The sequence below is a fragment of the Petromyzon marinus genome, unplaced genomic scaffold (assembly GCF_048934315.1).
Source record: "Petromyzon marinus isolate PM22_M1 ecotype Great Lakes invasive population unplaced genomic scaffold, UKy_Petmar_22M1.pri1.0 PM_G_Scaffold_30, whole genome shotgun sequence".
In the NCBI taxonomy this organism is placed as follows: Eukaryota; Metazoa; Chordata; class Hyperoartia; order Petromyzontiformes; family Petromyzontidae; genus Petromyzon; species Petromyzon marinus.
This window is the reverse complement of record NW_027422873.1, coordinates 2,429,284-2,453,046: the sequence shown is the minus strand read 5'-3', so window position 1 is coordinate 2,453,046 and position 23,763 is coordinate 2,429,284. Positions and strand designations below refer to the sequence as shown.

The 23,763-nt window shown below is 48.1% G+C and overlaps 1 protein-coding gene across 1 annotated transcript; it reads left to right on the top strand.

The window, feature by feature from the left end:
* Positions 1–5,368: 5,368 nt before the first annotated feature.
* On the top strand, positions 5,369–8,911 carry LOC142915401 (beta-1,4-galactosyltransferase galt-1-like). The gene is made up of 2 exons (XM_076061235.1): positions 5,369–5,943; positions 7,065–8,911. The coding sequence occupies exon 2, from the start codon at positions 7,149–7,151 to the stop codon at positions 8,526–8,528; it is 1,380 nt and encodes a 459-aa protein (XP_075917350.1). The 5' UTR covers positions 5,369–5,943; positions 7,065–7,148; the 3' UTR covers positions 8,529–8,911.
* Positions 8,912–23,763: the final 14,852 nt, after the last annotated feature.

Sequence of the window (23,763 nt, the reverse complement as noted above, 5' to 3'; positions counted from 1 at the left end):
TGTACTGCAGCACACGGAGCGGCCGTGCTCGCGTGCGTGTTGTTGCACAGCGCGCTTAACGCAGCGCGTTCGCACAGTAGCATTCACGTTAACGGTGAGGCGTTGCCCCATAGCCTGGTCCCAGCCGTTCCTTTCCCGCTTGCATTAGCACCTGTGCACAGCGGATTAAGGCTTATCCACGGTGGGGGGGGGGGGTGTGCATATTTGTAGTGTTCGATTTCACTCGGACAACTTTTGTCTTTCTTCGAACACCACTTTATTTACAACTCTCCACATGCCCTCAATATTTCACAGTATCCATGTCGCCACGGCTCGCTCGCCGTGCTTCACTCGACTCGCTCGCCACCTTTGTCTCTCCACTCCCCACGATTATTGCGCTTACTCCGCCGCTAACTTCTTCGTCTCCGCTCTCCGCTATCACCGTCACTATGCTCTCTCCACTGCTAACTGCTTCGTCTCTGTTCAGCTCCGCTATCGCTACGCTCTCGCCACTGCTGGCTGCTTCTCTTCTTCAGCTCCGCTATCGCTACGCTGTTTCCCAGCTCCGTCTCCAACTCTGTCTCTCCAACTCTGTCCCTCCAACTCTGTCGCCAAGTTCTCTACCCTTCAATTCCCCGCTGCTGACTCCAAGCTCTCCAACTTCAACAACCTCGCTCCAATTCCCGACTTCCCAATTTATCCCCGCTCTCATTACTCCCCAATTAATTAGTCCGTGCCCCAACGACGCTCTGCGTCGTTCGCACCTGTTTCTTACCCAGACCTTTAGGCGCCACTCTAGCCTTAACAACAGCTCCAGCCAATCACAGCCATCCTTGGCTCTCCCAGCTTAATTGCCCTAACATAACCTGCACTGTATTTGCCTTCGCTACAGGCTGACCCAACATAACCCGTACTGTCTGTGTTATCATGTAATCACGCTGTTTGCACTACACACCTTCCTACTCCACTACATATTCATACTGCCGCCAGTTATTTTCAGTTAGCATTGCGGGCACGCGGATTAGGCCTTAATCCCAGGAGATGCGCGCGTGTTACTGACACAGCAGCAGCCGATTTCTTTGTTTAGCGCTCGGCGTGCGCGGGAGAACACCGGCAGCGGTGAGCCGGCCGTGTAGAGATGTCCCTTGGAGCTGGTGCGGGGGGGGGGTGATCACTCGATCGGCGGGGGCCCGGCGAGAGGTGGCCAACGAGGAGGAGGAGGGGGGAGTTGAGGGGGTGGATGTCGCGCCCTGCCTGCTCACGGGGAGTGGGGAGGTGGGCGTCTGCCCCCACAAACGATGCTGTGCCAACTCCCTTCACGGTGGGCGTCAATCGACGATGAGCCACGCGACCCCCCCTGGCTCGCCGGGAGATGACGACATGGCAACGAGGCGTGGACTCCGCCTGTTGCCTCTCCACGGGGAGGCGAATCCCCATCACCTCCCCGATGTTGCACCGCACACTCGGCTTTAGGGTGCGAAAGAAGTTTCGACGTGACATGGGGGACTCACAGACGACCCGTAGACTCATAGACTCACCCATGGGTGTCTGTTGTGTGTGGGTGTCTGTTGTGTGTGGGTGTCTGTTGTGTGTGGGTGTCTGTTGTGAGTTTATGGGTGAATCTATGAGTCTACGGGTCGTCTGTGAGTCCCCCATGTTACATTGAATCTTCTTTCGCACCCTACACGCGTAAATATACACATGTAAATAAAATGGTCCGCACCTAGAGAATAAAATGTTTATTGCCAAAATAATCCTGCGGACCCACCCGAAGTGAGACCTGGGCTGGAGGGCCCACCGTGGGCTCCCTGGATGCGCTGATTGGAGCTCTCCTGCGCGTCTCACTTCATTTTGATGAATTCTTGCTCCAAAGGTATCATTGCCTTGTGACGGACGCCTTTTAAGGGACGTACGAAAGGCGTGCCCGTTGTGTAGATCAGGAAGCCGATTCACTGGAGGAGCAGCGCTTGACGTCACCTTGCGGGTGCCCCTTTCTCTGACGCGGGGCCACACGCCATGCATTGCCGTGACGTCGATAACACACGGCGTGAAATAATGGAAAACAACAGCAAAGGTGGCAAACAAAATAAACGTTCTGATATTATTTTAATGTGACCATCACTAAAGGATTCGTGTACGACGGTGTTTTACCTTACTTGTTGGCTGTGTCGGGTGGTGGCGGGTTCAACGACATTTAGATATTTACGCGATCTAACCCACACACCTCTGTTATGGATGAACTGCATCGTTTTGCAAGTCGTCAGAGTGGACGAAACGTTTGCAGCTTGACGTTAATTGCAAGACAATTCACACAGGGTGACTGTAGCAGTGTGACACACAGGGTGACTAGCAGTGTGACACAGGGTGACTGTAGCTGTGTGTCACGTGACTGTAGCTGTGTGTCACACAGGGTGACTGTAACTGTGTGTCACGTGACTGTAGCTGTGTGTCACACAGGGTGACTGTAGCTGTGTGTCACACAGGGTAACTGTAGCTGTGTGTCACAGCTACAGTCACCCTGTCAGACTGGACGAAACGCAAACGTTTCGTCCAGTCTGACGACTTGCAAAACGAAGCAGTTCATCCATAACAGAGGTGTGTGGTTTAGATCGCGTAAATATTAAAATGTGTCGTTAAACCCACTACCACCCGACACAGCCAACTAATAAGGTGAAACACCGTCGTACCCGAATCCCTTAGTGATGGTCACATTAAAATATCAGAACGTTTATTTTGTTTGCCACCTTTGCTGTTGTTTTCCCTTATTTCACGCCGTTTGTGTTATCGACGTCACGGCAACGCGTGGCGCGTGGCCCCGCGTCAGAGAAAGGGGCACCCGCAAGGTGACGTCAAGCGCCGCTCCTCCAGTGAATCGGCTTCCTGATCTACACAACGGGCACGCCTTTCGTACGTCCCTTAAAAGGCGTCCGTCGCAAGTCAATGAAACCTTTGGAGCAAGAATGAATCAAAATGAAGTGAGACGCGCAGGAGAGCTCCATTCAGCGCATCCAGGGAGCCCACGGTGGGCCCTCCAGCCCAGGTCTCACTTCGGGTGGGTCCGCAGGATTATTTTGGCAAGAAACATTTTATTCTCTAGGTGCGGACCATTTTATTTCCATGTGCATATTTACGCGTGCGTGAATTGTACCTTCAATATTTTTTTGTAAATGCTTTGTATATGTTTACGCGTATATATGGTAAGCGGTGCAAAGATCCACCGGACCAATGTGAATTTGGATCGGGTAGATATGTAGCGTTCGATTTCACTCGGACAACTTTTGTCTTTCTTCGAACACCGCTTTATTTACAACTCTCCTCAATATTCCACGGTGTCCATGTCGCCACGTACACGATGTGTGCGCGCAAACACAGTACCATGTATACACGGAATACACATGCAGGATGTTTACAATGATTATGAATGTAATGTCTTACACAGCACAAGTTCCACGGTACTGTTGAGTCCTTGTCGTACTTCCCAAAGCCACATTTACTACACCGTCATCAGCAGCTATGATCGATCCACTGCTGGGTGAAGGCCTAAGGTTAGAAAGCAAACATTTATTCCGTGGTGTATCCCCCAACCCTCTGCCCCCATCCCAACTCACCAGGCAAATTCAATGAATTGTCACAATTCAGGGTCGCGAATTGATTAAATAATCCATTCTTCTTTTATATATAAAATTGCGGTGAATGTATCGGCCACTAGTGGCTGCTGCGAGGGTTACACGATCCCATGACATGCAACATACGTATACGATTTCACCAAAACAAATATTATTCTTACATGTGCACGCACACACGATGATGCATCGTGAGGTTAATAATTCAACATGAATCAGTGCATCATCTCTAAGAGACCGTTGTTTTAGTCACGTTTGAGGAGCTGAAGAACGTCTATGAAAGCAAATCTCAGCAATCTCTCCAATGGACTTGGCGGTCCCGCTGTGGTTAGAAATGGAATGTTTATGTCAGCAGTGGCAGGTAGTGTGCTCCTCAACACACTGTGGTGCTCACTTCAGGCTTTACTCTGAAACATTTTTTCCAACACCAACTTCTCTCTCTCTCTCTCTGCCCCCATCATGTTAATCCGCTGTTCTTTTACGTCGATCAACTGCGGGATGAATGCCTCCCCATGCCGAGCAGTCCGTGTGCGTTATTTGAACACATTTCATCGCGCCGGTCAGTGCGGGTTGGTGAGAATGGAGGTGCGTATGAAGTGGGAGCGTAGAAGAACGCTACAACAATGAACTTTCCTGTACTGCCTTCTCCTACCACACCGCATTGCCCCTGCCCTCTTGTACACGGTGGTTACTCATCCATGCACTAGCCGGGCTCAAACCTGCTTAGCTTCTGAGTGTTTTGATGACCTGGTGCATTCCGAGAAAATTGGTCACACGCCCTCGAGGCGTTCTGTCACCAAGAACACGATTTTTTATGTTGAGCCCCACAAGTCATCACAGTCAGCCAATTTTTGCAGTCCTCTCTTTCTCTCCTTCTTTCCTCCCACTGCTCGACTTTGAAATAAACAAAAAACTAAACTCTGAACTATTTTTCATTTCACCAGGAAAGGTCCCACTGAGCTACACACAGGCAGATATTTTTGTCAGAAGCGAGCAACCTGGCCACACATTATAGCTCAGCGAAGTGTGCTTATGTTGTGTGTGGTGGACATTTATAGCAGCCAAATATTCCAAATGCATGTTTCAAAAATGCGGAGGGAAATCCGGACCACGGGGAGAAACTGCAAACACCAAATATAAACATAAAATACCCCTCGTCACTTTTCTTAAGTTCTTATTACCTTGCTTATTGCAGGAAGTGTGTTGACGCTTCTCTTTTGCACTGTTTGTTGCTGGCTCATTGACATTTTGAGCACAAGGCAGGATTGTGACCACAGGCTTACCCCTGCCTTGAATGTCACACGTGCACGTACAACAAATCATGACTCTGGCTCAGATCAAGAACCGCGTTCCACTCCCATCAACCACAGCTCCCATCAGAGTGCTGTTTGTGCCTGGCCGCCTCGCGTGTTGGGCCTCTACTTAGCAACTGTTTGCACGCAAAATTTACAGGCAGAAACCATCGCTTTTATGATTTTATTATTTTTAATGTTCAATTTATTATTTTTATTTGAAAATGTTATTTTATTATTTTTATTTTCTATCTTCCTGACTTTACCGCAAAGAACCAAGAATATTGTAATACATTTACACTGTCAATTTTAGCTGTACATTGTGAATACGAAGTGTATATGGTATATTTATATGTTTTATATAACTTAACACAATCAGCCATAGATCGGCGGGGTCGTGGTTCAAGTGCGGGGTCAGCGGTCGGCAGGAAGCGCGCGGCGGGGTCAGAGGTCAGCAGGAAGCGCGCGGCGGGGTCAGAGGTCAGCAGGAAGCACGTGGTGCTGGCGGCAACGCGGCCCAGTTCAGTTCCATGTATTTGGTATAACCCTGTGAGCCATTCAGCTTTTGAATCGGGTACGGCCCTTCCCTCTGCTGCTGCCCTCTGCTACTGCTGCTGCCCTCTGCTGCTGCTGCCCTCTGCTGCTGCTGCCCTCTGTTGCTGCTGCCCTCTGCTGCTGCTACTGCTGCTGCCCTCTGCTGCTACTGCTGCTGCCCTCTGCTGCTGCTGCCCTCTGTGCTGCTGCCCTCTGTTGCTACTGCTGCCCTCTGCTACTGCTGCCCTCTGCTGCTGCTGCCCTCTGTGCTGCTGCTGCTGCCCTCTGCTACTGCTGCCCTCTGCTGCTGCTGCCCTCTGTACTGCTGCCCTCTGTTGCTACTGCTGCCCTCTGCTACTGCTGCCCTCTGCTACTGCTGCTGCCCTCTGTGCTGCTGCTGCCGCCGGTGCCCGCGGGCTGCATTGAGCTTCGCGTGCGAGCCGAAGGGCGACGCGAAGCGGCGCTTCTACGGAGAGGAACAGCAGCAGGAGGAGCACAGCGCCCTCGACTGGCAGGTGCGGTGGTGGCGGCCTGGGGTCGTGTTAGTGCTGGCTATGGTGGTGGTTGTGGTGGTGGTAGTTGTGGTTGTGGTGGCTATGGTGGTGGCTGTGGTGGTGGTAGTGGTGGCTATGGTGGTGGTTGTCGTAGTGGTGGTTGTAGTGGTTGTGGTGGTGGTGGCTATGGTGGTGGTTGTGGTGGCTATGGTGGTGGTTGTGGTGGTGGTGGTGGTGGTGGTTGTGGCTCTGGTTGTGGTGGTGGTGGTTGTGGTGGCTATGGTGGTGGTTGTGGTGGCTGTGGTGGTGGCTGTGGTGGTGGTGGTTGTGGTGGCTGTGGTGGTGGCTGTGGTGGTTGTGGTGGTGGCTGTGGTGGTGGTGGTTGTGGTGGCTGTGGTGGTGGTTATGGTGGTGGTGGTGGCTGTGGTGGTGGCTGTGGTGGTGGTGGTTGTGGTGGCTGTGGTGGTGGCTGTGGTGGTTGTGGCTGTGGTGGTGGTGGTTGTAGTGGCTGTGGTGGTGGTGGCTCTGGTTGTGGTGGTGGCTGTGGTGGTGGTGGTTGCGGCTCTGGTTGTGGTGGTGGCTGTGTAATTGGTTGACAATATTTTGTATTTCTCTCAATTTCAATAGATTTTATAATTAGTATTGGCCAGTATTAAGACTAAAATAACACCAAAGAAATATGTTGATGTTTGCGTAAAACGAATTATTATTGGCCACGACTATTTAGATCATCTGTTGAAATTGAGAGAAATAAAAAACAATTTCACCGTTCTGACAGCTGCAGGATCAGTGCTGCTGGGAGCGTATTGTTTAGCAATACATTTAACGCATGCTTATATCCAGGTTATCGTATGGTTACTCTTTGGTTCTTTCGGTAAAGTCACGTATGTAAAAATAAAATAAAACAAAAATAAAAACTAAATTAAATCACGACGTTTCAGGCGCAACACAAGCGTCAAATATTGCATTCACTTGCAGAGAGTTGTACCTGTACATATCCGCCCTGAGGCCAATACAGTCTTTTGATTTTGGAGAGCTTTTGTTTTTCTGTGAGGTTTACCTGAAATGGAATTGTGTAAAGTGTTGTGCATTTTTAACGCGAAGCTCTCTGTGTGTGTGTTTTTACGTAAATGTAATCACAGGCCGAGCGATATCAGACTTTTCGTCCTGAGACGGCGGTCTAGAGATTTGATCCAGACGTCTTGTCTCCTTGCACGCCTCGAAAGATGATGAAGCTACGCCTCCCGGTCCTGTTCCTCTCGCTGCTGCTGCTCAGCGTCTCATTGCTGCTGAGCATCTGGTACATGTACAGCTGGACGGGCTTCCTCGTTCGCGACCTCGATGCACTCGGCAACTCGTCCGTCTTCAGGCCAAAGCCGGGGTCTGCTTCCGATAAGATCAACCACGTGACACTGTGCGGGCAACGGGGAGCGCTGCAGAACACGTCGATGATGCGCGTGCGCGACACCAAGATATTCTTGGTGTCGGCGTACCACGACCAGCGCGAGGCCGGTCAGAGCACACGCATCATCGGCATCGCCAACCGGTATGAGCCGGACGTGCTCTCCTGCCACTTCTGCTGCCGAGGGCACTCGGAGATCCTGACGGTCACCGCCAGCGCCTACGTCCACTTGGATCACTTTGACTTCACGTACGGCACGGCTGACTTCCTGTGCACGGAGCCGCTGGACTGCGAGCCGGGACACGTGTCCGTCCAGCGCATGCGCACAATACCGGACGAGGAGGAGGCCGAGTGGGTCTTCATGCCCGTGCGAAATCGGCTCTACATGCCCCCCACCTTCACACAGGAATTCAGCGTCTGCATCTCCACGCTCTTCGGGAACTACAGCAACGTCCTGCAGTTCGTGCAGGCGATCGAAATGTACCGCATCTTGGGTGCGGGCCGCGTGACGGTATACAACACAAGCTGCAGCTCTGAGCTGAACAAAGTGCTCCTCTACTACATCAAGACCGGCCTCGTCGAGGTCGTTCAGTGGCCCATCACGGACTACGTGTGGGTGTCCAGAGGGTGGCACTACCCCGAGCACCCAGGTGAGCTGCACTACTATGGCCAGATAGCGGCGCTGAACGACTGCGTGTATCGGCACATGTACAGCACGCGCTACCTGGTCCTCACGGACATCGACGAAGTGATCATCCCTTTGAAGCACACAAACTGGAAGGACCTCACGCGGTACTTGAACGACAAGTACGGCGCCGACATTTACACATTCGAAAACCACGTGTTTCCCTACACGGTATCGGAAGAGTTTGGGTCAAAGTTCCAGGCGTGGAACGCCATCCCGGGCGTCAACATCATGCGCCACATTAGACGGGAGCCAAACCTGCCGGAGGTCTTCAACCCGACCAAGATGATCCTGAACCCACGCGCGGTGCTGCAGACGTCGGTGCACAGTACGCTCAACGCGCTGGGCATCTCGCAGACGGTGCCCGGAGACACCGCGATCACGCACCACTACCGATCGCCCAAGCAGCCCGACCTGCCGCTCGACTCGCTGGTCGTGGACCTCACGCTGTGGAGATACAATGCCACTCTGATCAGAAATGTCAACAAGGTCCTCAACAGGGTCTTCTGGAATGAGTAGGCACAACGGGCGGCGGTGGCGGCGGTGGCGTTGATTGTCATCTTGCGTTTTTTGCGGTCTTGTAATTTGAGTTAAACACCGGTGTTTGTGAGTTTTCCGTTTGCGAATGTGGTCAATGTATGGGACATTTATTTGCTAATCTTATGATTGCGTTTACAGTTAAAATTTGTTATCTTAATTTTTTTCTGCATTTTAATCCACCAGGGCACAATAGGGTTTGTATTGGTATGTCTTATGGAAGCTAGGGAAGTTAACATTGGTTTATTTTAAACCAATCCTAATTATTTCTATTGCTTTTGGGAGTACCACTCAAAATGTTTTCAGGTTAAAACATTTAAAATGTGGCACAAATTTATTTAAATAAATGTTCAGTGTGCATGTTCTACCAGTCTCTAATGAGCTTATTGTTTTCACGACTCATGTCCACGGAGGATAGTCAAATCCCAGAGTGTCAGGATTTTAAAAAGTAAATCCTGTGGTGATAAAAAAAATGCACATACGATATTAAACTTTGAATTTGAGTGATAATTTGAGTGTTTTGGGCTAAATGAGCTAGTAAAGACTCACATTAAACATTACAATAGATTCAGTAGGAATATATTTATACATCCAAATGTATATAGTTGTATATTTGAATATGTAACAACACCAGCTGTTGATACATACAGCTCATTTTAAATTATAAAGCCATGTTAATGTATTCCTAAACAATACATGGAGTTGACATTTCTGAATTGTTGCATTAGATAGTTTCACGATGGATTATTCAGCAGAAATCATCATTATCACGTACTATCAATCTTGCAAACCAGTTTTAAACATATACAGCAAAATGCTATTACTATTCTTTATCTACATATATAATATCACAGATCTGTCCTTCTGTCATTCTGTGACTGTGATTAACGCCTCCGGATTGGTTTAAGTGCGTCACGTGACCCCGAGCAAACAGCCAACCAGAGGTGCGCCCCCCCCAAACATGTATGCCCCCGGATTGGTTTAAGTGTGTCAAGTGACCGCGAGCAACCATCCAAGCAGAGATGAGCCCCTCCCCAACATGTACGCCCCCCGATGCTGCCCTGAGGCAGAGCCGTGCTCGGGCCGCTGCTGCCCCGAGGGAGATGGGTGAGGAGACATGTGAGTGACAGGAGAAGGGTGAGTGAGAGTGAGGAGAAGGTGAGTGAGAGTGAGGAGAAGGGTGAGAGTGAGAAGGGTGACAGTGAGAATGGTGAGAGTGAGGAGAAGGGTGAGTGACAGGAGAAGAGTGACAGGAGAAGAGTGAGTGAGCGTGAGGAGAAGGGTGAGTGACAGGAGGAGGGTGAGGAGAAGAGTGAGTGAGAGTGGAGAATATATGTAATTTGTACGTGTTTATCTTAGGGATGATCCTTCGGTAGAATACTTCAATACAAAACTTCCATAAATCGTTAACAAGTTTATATGCTTAACCCAGATATCATGGCACTTATGTATTTGTAACGAGAGTGCGCCACCTACAGGACGACCGGGGGGTTATTGCAGACACGTGCTATGTTGTCTCACATCTAATCAGTAAGGGGGATCCCATCTGGGTGAAAGGTAAATGGGTAGAGCTAGCGGGAAGCCTCGAGAGCCCTCTAGAATGTTCCGAGAGGGGCGTGGCTAGAGCCAGAGCTTAGCACCGCCGAGAGGGATATAAGCAGAAGCAGCAGAGGACTCTGGGTCGTCGGTGTGTGAAGAGCCCGGGTCCGAACGTCGTCACCACCTGCGCTACCACCCATCGGCCACGTGGCGGGCTCCACCAGCTGAGCCTCCCCTCTCTCCGACACGCCGTCAGCCAGCGGCGAGACGGAGAGAGAGCGAGTGCCACGGCGGCGGGAGGCAAAGCGTGCGCCGCCGTCCAGAGAGCAAGAGAGAAGCCAGCCGCGAAGGGAGACACGTGCTGTACTGCAACTTGAGAATAAATACAACTGAAGTTTAACCCAGGTCGGAGACGCTGATTACATATTGATAAGTGAATGTTAATAAAACATGCAACTAGTCGTATTCAAAACCTTCTGTATTGTCATGTAACAATGTATCCTTTCACAAAAGTTAACATTTAAAATCATGACGTTTAACAATATTCACATGCAGCGGGTTGGCATTTTTACGTTTCAACTTTCCAGGCACTCGGTTTGTTAATTCAGAGAGTGAAACAGCAAGGGACATTCTCATCTCTTTGTCCTGTGTTTGCCCTCGGGTGCAGTGAGTTTATGGTGTTTTGCCATGGGTCCTCCCTTGCTCTCTCAGAAATTCCCTGAGTCACTCCTTGCCCATGGAAGAGTTATTCCTTTATGGCCTTTCATTAACGTTTCACCTTTTGCTACATGAGTTAGGTTTATTCCTGAGAAGCGAAATATTCGACGGCTTTAAGGCCCTCCTCAGCTCTGGTTATTCTCATCATGCCCATCTGATCAATGTCTCTTGTATTATGTTTACCCGTTTCTCATTATAGTGCTGTTTTGGCTTCGTCATCTGGTTTTCCCAAGCTTCAGCATGCAGGGAACGCATATTTGTCTCCAAGGAGCCATGATATAAAAAATAGACAATATTACACAATAACATTTTTTTTGGAAGAGGCATATATACAACAGGTGTGGGAGCATGGCGCTGAGGTTTAGGAAACTGTAAGTCCCAGGCTTCTATGGTCTGGCTTTCCCATAAACAAAACGCGAGGAATGGTAATGGTGGTTGCTTACGCCTCAACCGACTATTAACACCAGTGGAGGGATGGTGGCAAGGCTGGTGAGTCAGATGCCTTCTAAGACCTGTCACAAGTACTAGCTAAAGTCGCCCCTTGGGATGGAGTCATCCTGTCGGATGACTTTAATACCTGAGTGGGTCATGTCACTGGCACCTGGGCCAGAGTGATTGGAAGGCATCGGCCAAAACAGCTCAATAATAACGGTAGGAGGCTGCTAGACTTCTATGCAGCACATTGGGCTTACCAACACGCTGTTCCGGCATCGGCACATCCACACAGCATCATGAATGCACACTGGGTCCAAGCAGGAACATCTGCTGGACTATATAGTAACAGAACACCGAATGCGAGCCCATGTCCTTGACACCAGGACCTACTGTTGAGGTGATCTGCCCGCTGACCATATGCTTGACATCTGTAAGATTTTCCATTCCGGTGGTGGGTGTCCATCTAGGACACCATTCAAAGCCACAGTGGCCTGGTCTCAGCTAGCTGATGAAAGTTGCAAGTTAGAATGTCATCATCTCTTGCAGGAGAATACAAGTTAGGAAGCAGTAAAGTCAGAACACAGATCAGAACATTTAATTAAATGACTGCGTGTTGTCTTGGTGTGGTCTGGGACTGTTTTGTTGGTGTTTTACTGCCTTGCCCTAGCTTGCGTTCGGTATTGATACATCGGCAGGCATGTATGTACTCATTTAATTTGTACTTAGATACTATATTTATATTCGTACATTTTTAGTGACTTGCATTACTTTTTTCTATTTTGTACTCCTAACAAAATTGTATTGCTTGTTGTAACTTGATCCGCCCCTGCTGGACATTTGTGAAAAAGACCAGAAACCTTCACATTACAGGCATCGCAGAGTCCAATTCCAGTTGTCTCCAGACACTCAGACCGCCACACGCAAGCCCGCACTTTGTTGAAGGAATTGGTTCCCAGAGAGTTGGCTGCAACAATCCAATGCAACCGATTTAACGGGGTTCAGGAGTTACATGAGGTGCATCCGAAGTCAACGCTACATATTGACAGAAATAATTGAATCACGCTCTATTGGGGGGCAGTGGTGCACCAGAATGGGTCTGGGATCGATTCCAGACTCGTGTGTTTTTTTGGGTGGGGTTGGCATGTACTCCCCTTGTTCTGCATGAGGGTGAGTGAGCGTGTGAGTGGAGTTGGAATGTACTCCCCTTGTTCTGCATGAGGGTGAGTGAGCGTGTGAGTGAGTGGAGTTGGAATGTACTCCCCTTGTTCTGCATGAGGGTGAGTGAGCTTATGAGTGAGTGGAGTTGGAATGTACTTCCCTTGTTCTGCATGAGGGTGAGTGAGTGAGTGGAGTTGGAATGTACTCCCCTTGTTCTGCATGAGGGTGAGTGAGCGTGTGAGTGAGTGGAGTTGGAATGTACTCCCCTTGTTCTGCATGAGGGTGAGTGAGCGTATGAGTGAGTGGAGTATGAATGTACTCCCCTTGTTCTGCATAAGGGTGAGTGAGCGTGTCAGTGAGTGGAGTTGGAATGTACTCCCCTTGTTCTGCATGAGGGTGAGCGTGTGAGTGAGTGTAGTTGGAATGTACTCCCCTTGTTCTGCATGAGGGTGAGTGAGCGTGTGAGTGGATTTAGAATGTACCGTGGCGAGGCCCTAATCCGCTGTGTACCAATGCTAATGATAAGGAAAAAGGGATAGCTGCGGCAGGACTCTGGGTGCACGCCTCGCCGCTAAGGCTGTTTTTACTATGCACACGCTGTGTAAGTGCGCGCGATTGCCAGCAAGCGGGCCCCACGCCGAAACCTTGCAGCACCGCGCACACCTTCTCATGCACACCTTCTCATGCACACCGTCTCCCCACAAAAATCACAGACTCCACGCCGAGGCTCTACCCACACACACAGAAATGAACTAAAGTTTATTAACGGCACAAAAACCCGCTACCTGGAGGGGGAATATTTCGTGAGGAGAACCTAGCCTAACTCAGCCTATGCCCCCAGTTACACAAACGTCCTACCATGTACCTCGTAGCTGTACTCACGGCATCGCACGGACGCTATGAGAGTCAGAGGGAGAAGGACGAGCGAAACCCTTGCCTATCGCTGCCTCATAGCAGCACTTGCTGGCATCACATGGATGCTGCGAGCGGCTCGAGGAGGCAGGACGGCAGGCAGTGGGTCTGGATTGCCCGGAGGTTGAAGACAACTGCCCCAATCGTCCCGGGGCTCCCACCTTCATTCTCTAAACTTAAAAGGCCCAAGGTGGAATTGTACCGCGCGGCCAATCGCGCGCTTAACCTGCGCCGTCTAAATGGAGGGCCACGGGGTCTGCTGCTGCTCACCCATTGTCCTCCCGTGCTCATTAATTCTAACCCACTGGTCTGCTCTTCTGGCCAATTATTCCACACTCCGCCTATCCCAAGGTCGTGAGTAACTCATCGCGGTTGGTCCAGTGAACCTTTCCCTTCTGCGCCCATAAAATCTTCAGCCAATTTAGGGGCACCGCAATGTAACCTGTCCTGTGGGGGGCTGGCCAATCTCCTGGCACCGGGAAACCGTGGGACTCTCCCTCTAGGCGCCCTTTATATTAAAACCCGATGTGCCAGGAAACCCCCCGTCAGGACACTACTAGGGGGGTGGCGCTGTGTGCGGGTTGTGCGCTTAGTCGGGGGCCGGGAGGGGATTGTGGTATTTGCGGAGTTGCTCCGTGGTCGTGGCACCACAACTGAGATGACTGGCCAATGCACCACCTGTGCCCCCTACAGTGTACACACACACTGTTTGTACACACACACAGTGTACACACACAGTGTACACACACACAGTTTGTACACACACACAGAGTGTACACACACTGTACACACACACAGTGTACACACACACAGTTTGTACACACAGTTTGTACACACACAGTGTACACACAGTTTGTACACACACACACAGTGTACACACACACAGCTTGTACACACACAGTGTGCACACAGTTTGTACACACACACAGTGTACACACACACAGTTTGTACACACACACACAGAGTGTACACACACACATACAGTTTGTACACACACACAGTGTACACACACACAGTTTGTACACACACACATACAGTGTACACACACACAGTTTGTACACACACACAGTGTACACACACAGTTTGTACACACACACAGTTTGTACACACACACAGTGTACACACACACACAGTTTGTACACACAGTTTTAACACACACAGTTTGTACACACACAGTTTGTACACACAGTGTACACACACACAGTTTGTACACAGTGTACACACACACAGTTTGAACACACACACAGCGTACACACACAGTTTGTACACACACAGTGTATACACACACACAGTGTACACACACACACAGTTTGTACACACACACAGTGTACACACATACAGTTTGTACACATACAGTGCACACATACACAGTTTGTACACACACACAGTGTACACACACAGTTTGTACACACACACAGTGTACACGCACACAGTTTGTACACACACAGTGTACACACATACAGTTTGTACACACACAGTGCACACATACACAGTTTGTACGCACACACAGTTTGTACACACACACACAGTGTACACACATACAGTTTGTACACACACAGTGCACACATACAGTTTGTACACACACAGAGTGTACACACACAGTGTACACACACACAGTTTGTACACACACAGTTTGTACACACACAGTGTACACACACAGTGTACACACACACAGTGTACACACACACAGTTTGTACACACACAGTTTGTACACACACAGTGTACACACACACAGTTTGAACACACACACAATGTACACACACAGTGTACACACACACAGTGTACACACACACACAGTTTGAACACACAGTTTGAACACACACAGTTTGTACACACACACACAGTTTGAACACACACACAGTTTGTACACACAATAATATCCACGTTCTTGTTGAGCTTACGCACCCAAGGGGTCTCTGTTGAAGAGAGGGAGCAATGGAAAATTAATCTAAATAAACAAACTCGAACTCCGCTCTGTGACGTCACCACTCAGCATTATCTCATCGGCGTGAAACGCCAGGCGGCGGTGTCCTTCGCAAGTAACGTCATGTCACCGAGGTATTCGGTGCGCTCTTGAGCGTGACGTCACCTCCGCTTGGTCACTGTCGAAATCTGTTCCGGTACAATCCTTATTTGGGTAAAGCTACGCCCAGTGACTGGCGGATCATTAACATCCTCGACAAATGGACCAAACTAGTTAGCATAATTTATTCAGTTGTAGAGACTCATTGTGGGAGGAGAGTATTGTCTCCCGGAAGTGACGTCATGTCACCTGCTGCCGCGTGACGTCGCGAGGTAACAGGGAGTTGCCTCCGCCCGTGCACTGACATCTGAGGTGAGAAATTCGCATCGCGGTTGTCGTGGTGGTGGTGGTTGTTGTTGTTGTGGTGGTTGTTGTTGTTTACCAAGGTAGATCCTCCCTCTCTCTCTCGTAAGGATGCCAATTGAGTAGCAGCGAGCATGGGAATCGATGTCCAGGTTGGAACTTTACAACGCGGGGCCTAGCCACGCGGGGCCTTGCCTCCTGCCCTCGCCTGATTGCATTCACTTTAATTATCTCGCTTAAGTTTCATTTGTTTTCACCCGGCTCGCCACTTTGTAACTTTGTTTTCCTCTAAATATTCACGCAGTTTTTTTATATTTTACCAGGCCAAGCCCGCTTGAGCTGCTATACCGCTCTTGTTATCAGAAGCGACCTGCCCACAACAACACAAGGTGAGGCTTTGTCAACGTGTGTGAATGTTTTGACTTAAAACTTTGGTGACTGCAGGAATTAATATTCTTGGTTCTTTCGGTAAAGTCAAGTAGATAGAAAATAAAATAACAGATTATAAATTAAATGAAAAATTGAAAATAAAGCAAAAAACCCACGAGGTTTCGATCGCAACACAAGTGGTCTTTATCTTATTGAATTTAATCTGTTATTTTTATTTTCTATCTACGTGACTTTACTGAAAGAACCAACAATACGTGCGTCAATGTATCTATCGGTCAAAGACGCTAAGCGCATGCCGCTGTTGACTCTGAATGTGTGGAGGGGAACACCTTCACCACGGGGAGAGACAGAGACACGGATAGCCTCGGCTATGTTTATGATCCTCGATTCATTACTTGGTGGAGTGAGGAAGAATTAATGCTGAGCAGATGAAGGTGGCCAGGCATGGTTCTGGTCACACCACCACCTGTTTACTCATGGCAGTGTGTGACAGTGTCAAGTTTGTGTTTGCAGTAAAGTCTATTAACTCTGTTGAACACGGAGGTTATATCAAAACAATAGTTTATTTTTGTTTTCCTCTGGAACTCTTACTAAGAATGGAAACGGAGTTTACACAGCACACACATTCAGCTGAAGTCGGAACTGTTCATCCCCAGCATTCAAGGACATCTGAGCTTGGATTCACACCTCTAAGTTGCGATTGAACATTAATTCATGCATTTCTGCATAACACAGATAGTATTGTTTTCAACACCCTTTGCTATGTCAGCTGAATTTTGCTTTCATAAATATTCCTTTTGTAGTCAGACAGCCGAAATTGTGTGCTTAGAGTTTTGGGTTAACATTCATCTTGAAGATATGAAGCCTTCCAGGCATATTAATGACATCTGCCCTCTCATTGTGTGCCCTAACAGCCCGTGGAGAGAAACCCTTCAGGTGCACTCTGTGCGTGAAGGCGTTTGCACGTTCATCAAATCTGATGAATTTGGGAAACTTTTTCACTACATCATGAATATATTAATAAGTATAGACGTGTAAGTCACGTGTGCATTCCTCTGTGCCTGACGTGTAGATGGTGTGGATATTCTTTGTTTCTGTCTGCAGCTGACGCTTCCTCTGCAGAATTGTTCTGATGGAGCAAAGGCAGTCAGCGCAGCTCGGTACGACAAGTGAACAATGCGACCAGCGTGCATACAGCACGGACTGGACTGGAAATTTGACACGGCACCAGAGAACTCGCACAGGAGAGAAACCCTTCAAATGTACTGTGTGTAACAAGGCATTTGCATGGCCATCAGTTCTTCAGACCCACCAGAGAACACACACGGGAGAGAAACCCTTCAGGTGCACGATGTGCGGGATGGCGTTTGCACAGTCATGTAATCTTGTAAAACACCAGAGAACACACACGGGAGAGAAACCCTTCAAGTGCAGTGTGTGTGGGAAGGCATTTTCACATTTATTTATTCTTAAAAAACACCAGAGAACACACACAGGAGAGAAACCCTTCAATTGCACTGCGTGTGGGAAGACATTTTCAGATTCATCTACTCTTAAAAAACACCAGAGAACACACACAGGAGAGAAACCCTTCAAGTGCAGTGTGTGCGTGAAGGCATTTGCACAGTCATCTGATCTTGTAAAACACCAGAGAACACACACGGGAGAGAAACCCTTCAGGTGCACGATGTGCGGGATGGCGTTTGCACAGTCATGTAATCTTGTAACACACCAGAGAACACACACGGGAGAGAAACCCTTCAATTGCACTGTGTGTGGGAAGACATTTTCATATTCATCTCATCTTCAAAGACACCAGAGAACACACACGGGAGAGAAACCCTTCAATTGCACTGTGTGTGGGAAGACATTTTCATATTCATCTCATCTTCAAAGACACCAGAGAACACACACGGGAGAGAAACCCTTCAAGTGCAGTGTGTGTGGGAAGACATTTGCAGATTCATTTGCTCTTAAAACACACCAGAGAACACACACGGGAGAGAAACCCTTCAAGTGCAGTGTGTGTGGGAAGGCATTTTCACATTTATCTACTCTTAAAAAACACCAGAGAACACACACAGGAGAGAAACCCTTCAAGTGCAGTGTGTGTGGGAAGACATTTTCAGATTTATCTACTCTTAAAAAACACCAGAGAACACACACAGGAGAGAAACCCTTCAAGTGCAGTGTGTGCGTGAAGGCATTTGCACAGTCATCTGATCTTGTAAAACACCAGAGAACACACACAGGAGAGAAACCCTTCAGGTGCACGATGTGCGGGATGGCGTTTGCACAGTCATGTAATCTTGTAACACACCAGAGAACACACACAGGAGAGAAACCCTTCAAGTGCAGTGTGTGTGGGAAGACATTTGCAGATTCATTTGCTCTTAAAACACACCAGAGAACACACACGGAAGAGAAACCCTTCAAGTGCAGTGTGTGGGAAGGCGTTTTCACATTTATCTACTCTTAAAAAACACCAGAGAACACACAGGAGAGAAACCCTTCAAGTGCAGTGTGTGTGGGAAGACATTTTCAGATTTATCTAATCTTAAAAAAGACCAGAGATCACACACAGGAGAGAAACCCTTCAAGTGCAGTGTGTGCGTGAAGGCATTTGCACAGTCATCTGATCTTGTAACACACCAGAGAACACACACAGGAGAAAAACCCTTCAGGTGCACGATGTGCGGGATGGCGTTTGCACAGTCATCTACTCTTGTAACACACCAGAGAACACACAGAGGAGAGAAACCCTTCAATTGCACTGTGTGTGGGAAGACATTTTCAGATTCATCTACTCTTAAAACACACCAGAGAACACACACGGGAGAGAAACCCTTCAGGTGCAGTGTGTGGGAAGACATTTTCACATTCATCTACTCTTAAAAAGCACCAGAGAACACACATGGGAGAGAAACCCTTCAGGTGCAGTGTGTGTCGGAAGACATTTTCAGGTTCATTTGCTCTTAAAACACACCAGAGAACACACACAGGAGAGAAACCCTTCAAGTGCAGTGTGTGTGGAAAGGCATTTTCAGATTCATCTCATCTTCAGACACCAGAGAACACACACGGGAGAGAAACCCTTCAATTGCACTGTGTGTGGGAAGACATTTTCATATTCATCTCATCTTCAAAGACACCAGAGAACACACGGGAGAGAAACCCTTCAAGTGCAGTGTGTGTGGGAAGACATTTGCAGATTCATTTGCTCTTAAAACACACCAGAGAACACACACGGGAGAGAAACCCTTCAAGTGCAGTGTGTGTGGGAAGGCATTTTCACATTTATCTACTCTTAAAAAAACACCAGAGAACACACACAGGAGAGAAACCCTTCAAGTGCAGTGTGTGCGTGAAGGCATTTGCACAGTCATCTGATCTTGTAAAACACCAGAGAACACACACGGGAGAGAAACCCTTCAGGTGCACGATGTGCGGGATGGCGTTTGCACAGTCATGTAATCTTGTAACACCAGAGAACACACACAGGAGAGAAACCCTTCAGTTGCACTGTGTGTGGGAAGACATTTTCATATTCATCTCATCTTCAAAGACACCAGAGAACACACACGGGAGAGAAACCCTTCAAGTGCAGTGTGTGTGGGAAGACATTTGCACAGTCATCTGATCTTGTAAAACACCAGAGAACACACACGGGAGAGAAACCCTTCAGGTGCACGATGTGCGGGATGGCGTTTGCACAGTCATGTAATCTTGTAACACACCAGAGAACACACACGGGAGAGAAACCCTTCAATTGCACTGTGTGTGGGAAGACATTTTCATATTCATCTCATCTTCAAAGACACCAGAGAACACACACGGGAGAGAAACCCTTCAATTGCACTGTGTGTGGGAAGACATTTTCATATTCATCTCATCTTCAAAGACACCAGAGAACACACACGGGAGAGAAACCCTTCAAGTGCAGTGTGTGTGGGAAGACATTTGCAGATTCATTTGCTCTTAAAACACACCAGAGAACACACACGGGAGAGAAACCCTTCAAGTGCAGTGTGTGTGGGAAGGCATTTTCACATTTATCTACTCTTAAAAAACACCAGAGAACACACACAGGAGAGAAACCCTTCAAGTGCAGTGTGTGTGGGAAGACATTTTCAGATTTATCTACTCTTAAAAAACACCAGAGAACACACACAGGAGAGAAACCCTTCAAGTGCAGTGTGTGCGTGAAGGCATTTGCACAGTCATCTGATCTTGTAAAACACCAGAGAACACACACAGGAGAGAAACCCTTCAGGTGCACGATGTGCGGGATGGCGTTTGCACAGTCATGTAATCTTGTAACACACCAGAGAACACACACAGGAGAGAAACCCTTCAAGTGCAGTGTGTGTGGGAAGACATTTGCAGATTCATTTGCTCTTAAAACACACCAGAGAACACACACGGAAGAGAAACCCTTCAAGTGCAGTGTGTGGGAAGGCGTTTTCACATTTATCTACTCTTAAAAAACACCAGAGAACACACAGGAGAGAAACCCTTCAAGTGCAGTGTGTGTGGGAAGACATTTTCAGATTTATCTAATCTTAAAAAAGACCAGAGATCACACACAGGAGAGAAACCCTTCAAGTGCAGTGTGTGCGTGAAGGCATTTGCACAGTCATCTGATCTTGTAACACACCAGAGAACACACACAGGAGAAAAACCCTTCAGGTGCACGATGTGCGGGATGGCGTTTGCACAGTCATCTACTCTTGTAACACACCAGAGAACACACAGAGGAGAGAAACCCTTCAATTGCACTGTGTGTGGGAAGACATTTTCAGATTCATCTACTCTTAAAACACACCAGAGAACACACACGGGAGAGAAACCCTTCAGGTGCAGTGTGTGGGAAGACATTTTCACATTCATCTACTCTTAAAAAGCACCAGAGAACACACATGGGAGAGAAACCCTTCAGGTGCAGTGTGTGTCGGAAGACATTTTCAGGTTCATTTGCTCTTAAAACACACCAGAGAACACACACAGGAGAGAAACCCTTCAAGTGCAGTGTGTGTGGAAAGGCATTTTCAGATTCATCTCATCTTCAGACACCAGAGAACACACACGGGAGAGAAACCCTTCAATTGCACTGTGTGTGGGAAGACATTTTCATATTCATCTCATCTTCAAAGACACCAGAGAACACACGGGAGAGAAACCCTTCAAGTGCAGTGTGTGTGGGAAGACATTTGCAGATTCATTTGCTCTTAAAACACACCAGAGAACACACACGGGAGAGAAACCCTTCAAGTGCAGTGTGTGTGGGAAGGCATTTTCACATTTATCTACTCTTAAAAAAACACCAGAGAACACACACAGGAGAGAAACCCTTCAAGTGCAGTGTGTGCGTGAAGGCATTTGCACAGTCATCTGATCTTGTAAAACACCAGAGAACACACACGGGAGAGAAACCCTTCAGGTGCACGATGTGCGGGATGGCGTTTGCACAGTCATGTAATCTTGTAACACCAGAGAACACACACAGGAGAGAAACCCTTCAGTTGCACTGTGTGTGGGAAGACATTTTCATATTCATCTCATCTTCAAAGACACCAGAGAACACACACGGGAGAGAAACCCTTCAAGTGCAGTGTGTGTGGGAAGACATTTGCAGATTCATTTGCTCTTAAAACACACCAGAGAACACACGGGAGAGAAACCCTTCAAGTGCAGTGTGTGGGAAGGCATTTTCACATTTATCTACTCTTAAAAAACACCAGAGAACACACAGGAGAGAAACCCTTCAAGTGCAGTGTGTGTGGGAAGACATTTTCAGATTTATCTAATCTTAAGACCAGAGATCACACACAGGAGAGAAACCCTTCAAGTGCAGTGTGTGCGTGAAGGCATTTGCACAGTCATCTGATCTTGTAACACACCAGAGAACACACACAGGAGAAAAACCCTTCAGGTGCACGATGTGCGGGATGGCGTTTGCACAGTCATCTACTCTTGTAACACACCAGAGAACACACAGGAGAGAAACCCTTCAATTGCACTGTGTGTGGGAAGACATTTTCAGATTCATCTACTCTTAAAAAGCACCAGAGAACACACGGGAGAGAAACCCTTCAGGTGTAGTGTGTGGGAAGACATTTTCACATTCATCTACTCATAAAAAGCACCAGAGAACACACGGGAGAGAAACCCTTCAGGTGCAGTGTGTGTCGGAAGACATTTTCATGTTCATTTGCTCTTGAAACACACAAGAGAACACACACAGGAGAGAAACCCTTCAAGTGCAGTGTGTGTGGAAAGGCATTTTCAGATTCATCTCATCTTCAAAGACACCAGAGAACATGCACGGGAGAGAAACCCTTCAAGTGCAGTGTGTGTGGGAAGACATTTTCAGATTCATTTGCTCGTAAAACACACCAAAGAACACACAGGAGAGAAACCCTTCAAGTGCAGTGTGTGTGGAAAGGCATTTTCAGATTCATCTGCTCTTAAAACACACCAGAGAACACACACGGGAGAGAAACCCTTCAAGTGCACTGTGTGTGGGAAGGCATTTGCACAGTCATCTGCTCTTAAAAAACACCAGAGGACACACACGGGAGAGAAACCCTTCAAGTGCACTGTGTGTGGGAAGACATTTTCAGATTCATCTCTTAAAACACCAGAGAACACACACGGGAGAGAAACCCTTCAAGTGCACTGTATGTGGGAAGGCATTTGTACAGTAATTTGCTCTTAAAATACACCAGAGAACACACACGGGAGAGAAACCCTTCAGGTGCAGTGTGTGTGGGAAGACATTTTCACAGTCATCTGCTCTTAATACACACCAGAGTACACACACGGGAGAGAAACCCTTCAAGTGCAGTGTGTGTGGGAAGGCATTTTCACAGTCATCTGCTCTTAAAACACACCAGAGAACACAGAAGCATCAGAAGATCCACAAGGAGTGCAGTCTGAAATCAGCTTGTGAAAGTCAAAGTTCCGCAATGAGCCCATCCCTCATGAAACACGAACCGGAAGAAAATCCCAACTTGGACACTTTTAAAGGTATCGAGGTGAAATGTGAAGAAGTGATGGTGAAGAGGGAAGAAGTGAAGGTAAAATGTGAAGATGAAGATTCAACTCCAAAATGGGACCTTCACATCGATGGAGGCAACGTAAAGCAGGAGGAGAATTCTCACTGTGAGGCAGAGCGAGGCAACTCTCAGCAGTTTGTGGAAGGGGAGGTGTGGGTGGACTTCCTCCGAGACAATACAAAGTCAAGTGAAGACTCGATAGATGTGTAAGCTTGAGATGATGTCGCTCCAATAGATGCACCTTTGTCACAGGCCTTTAATGACAAGAACGTGAAGTTGGACACTCAGTTGCTAGGTTCAACCTGCAGAGTAAGAGCGGCCAGTCTTTATAGACCTGTGGGTTGGGTAGATCTTTAACCAGGAGCGAGAGACAATAAGCCCCCAAGCATTCACGATGTTATAATAATTGCATTTACACGCTTGCTTGCCTTATCGCCTCGGCAACTCGGAGTTTTATGTCGTACCTCGTCTGAAACACTCGAAGAGCATCCCCAAGTAGCAGCTGCCCCTGTGTGGCACAAGGTGGTGGCCCTGCACCAGCCTGCATGTGGACAAGAGCCTGTCAGTAGGCAGCGATGATTGATGCGTCATCTCGGTTGTGTAGTTTGTAGGCAATCTTGATTCGAAGCTTTGGTGACTGCAGGAATCCACACTGTTGAGTTTTTTCGGTAAAGTCACCACA

What these genes read in the sequence shown, in the direction of transcription:
- LOC142915401 (XM_076061235.1), top strand. Translation starts at nt 7,149, where the DNA reads ATGATGAAGCTACGCCTCCCGGTCCTGTTCCTCTCGCTGCTGCTGCTC.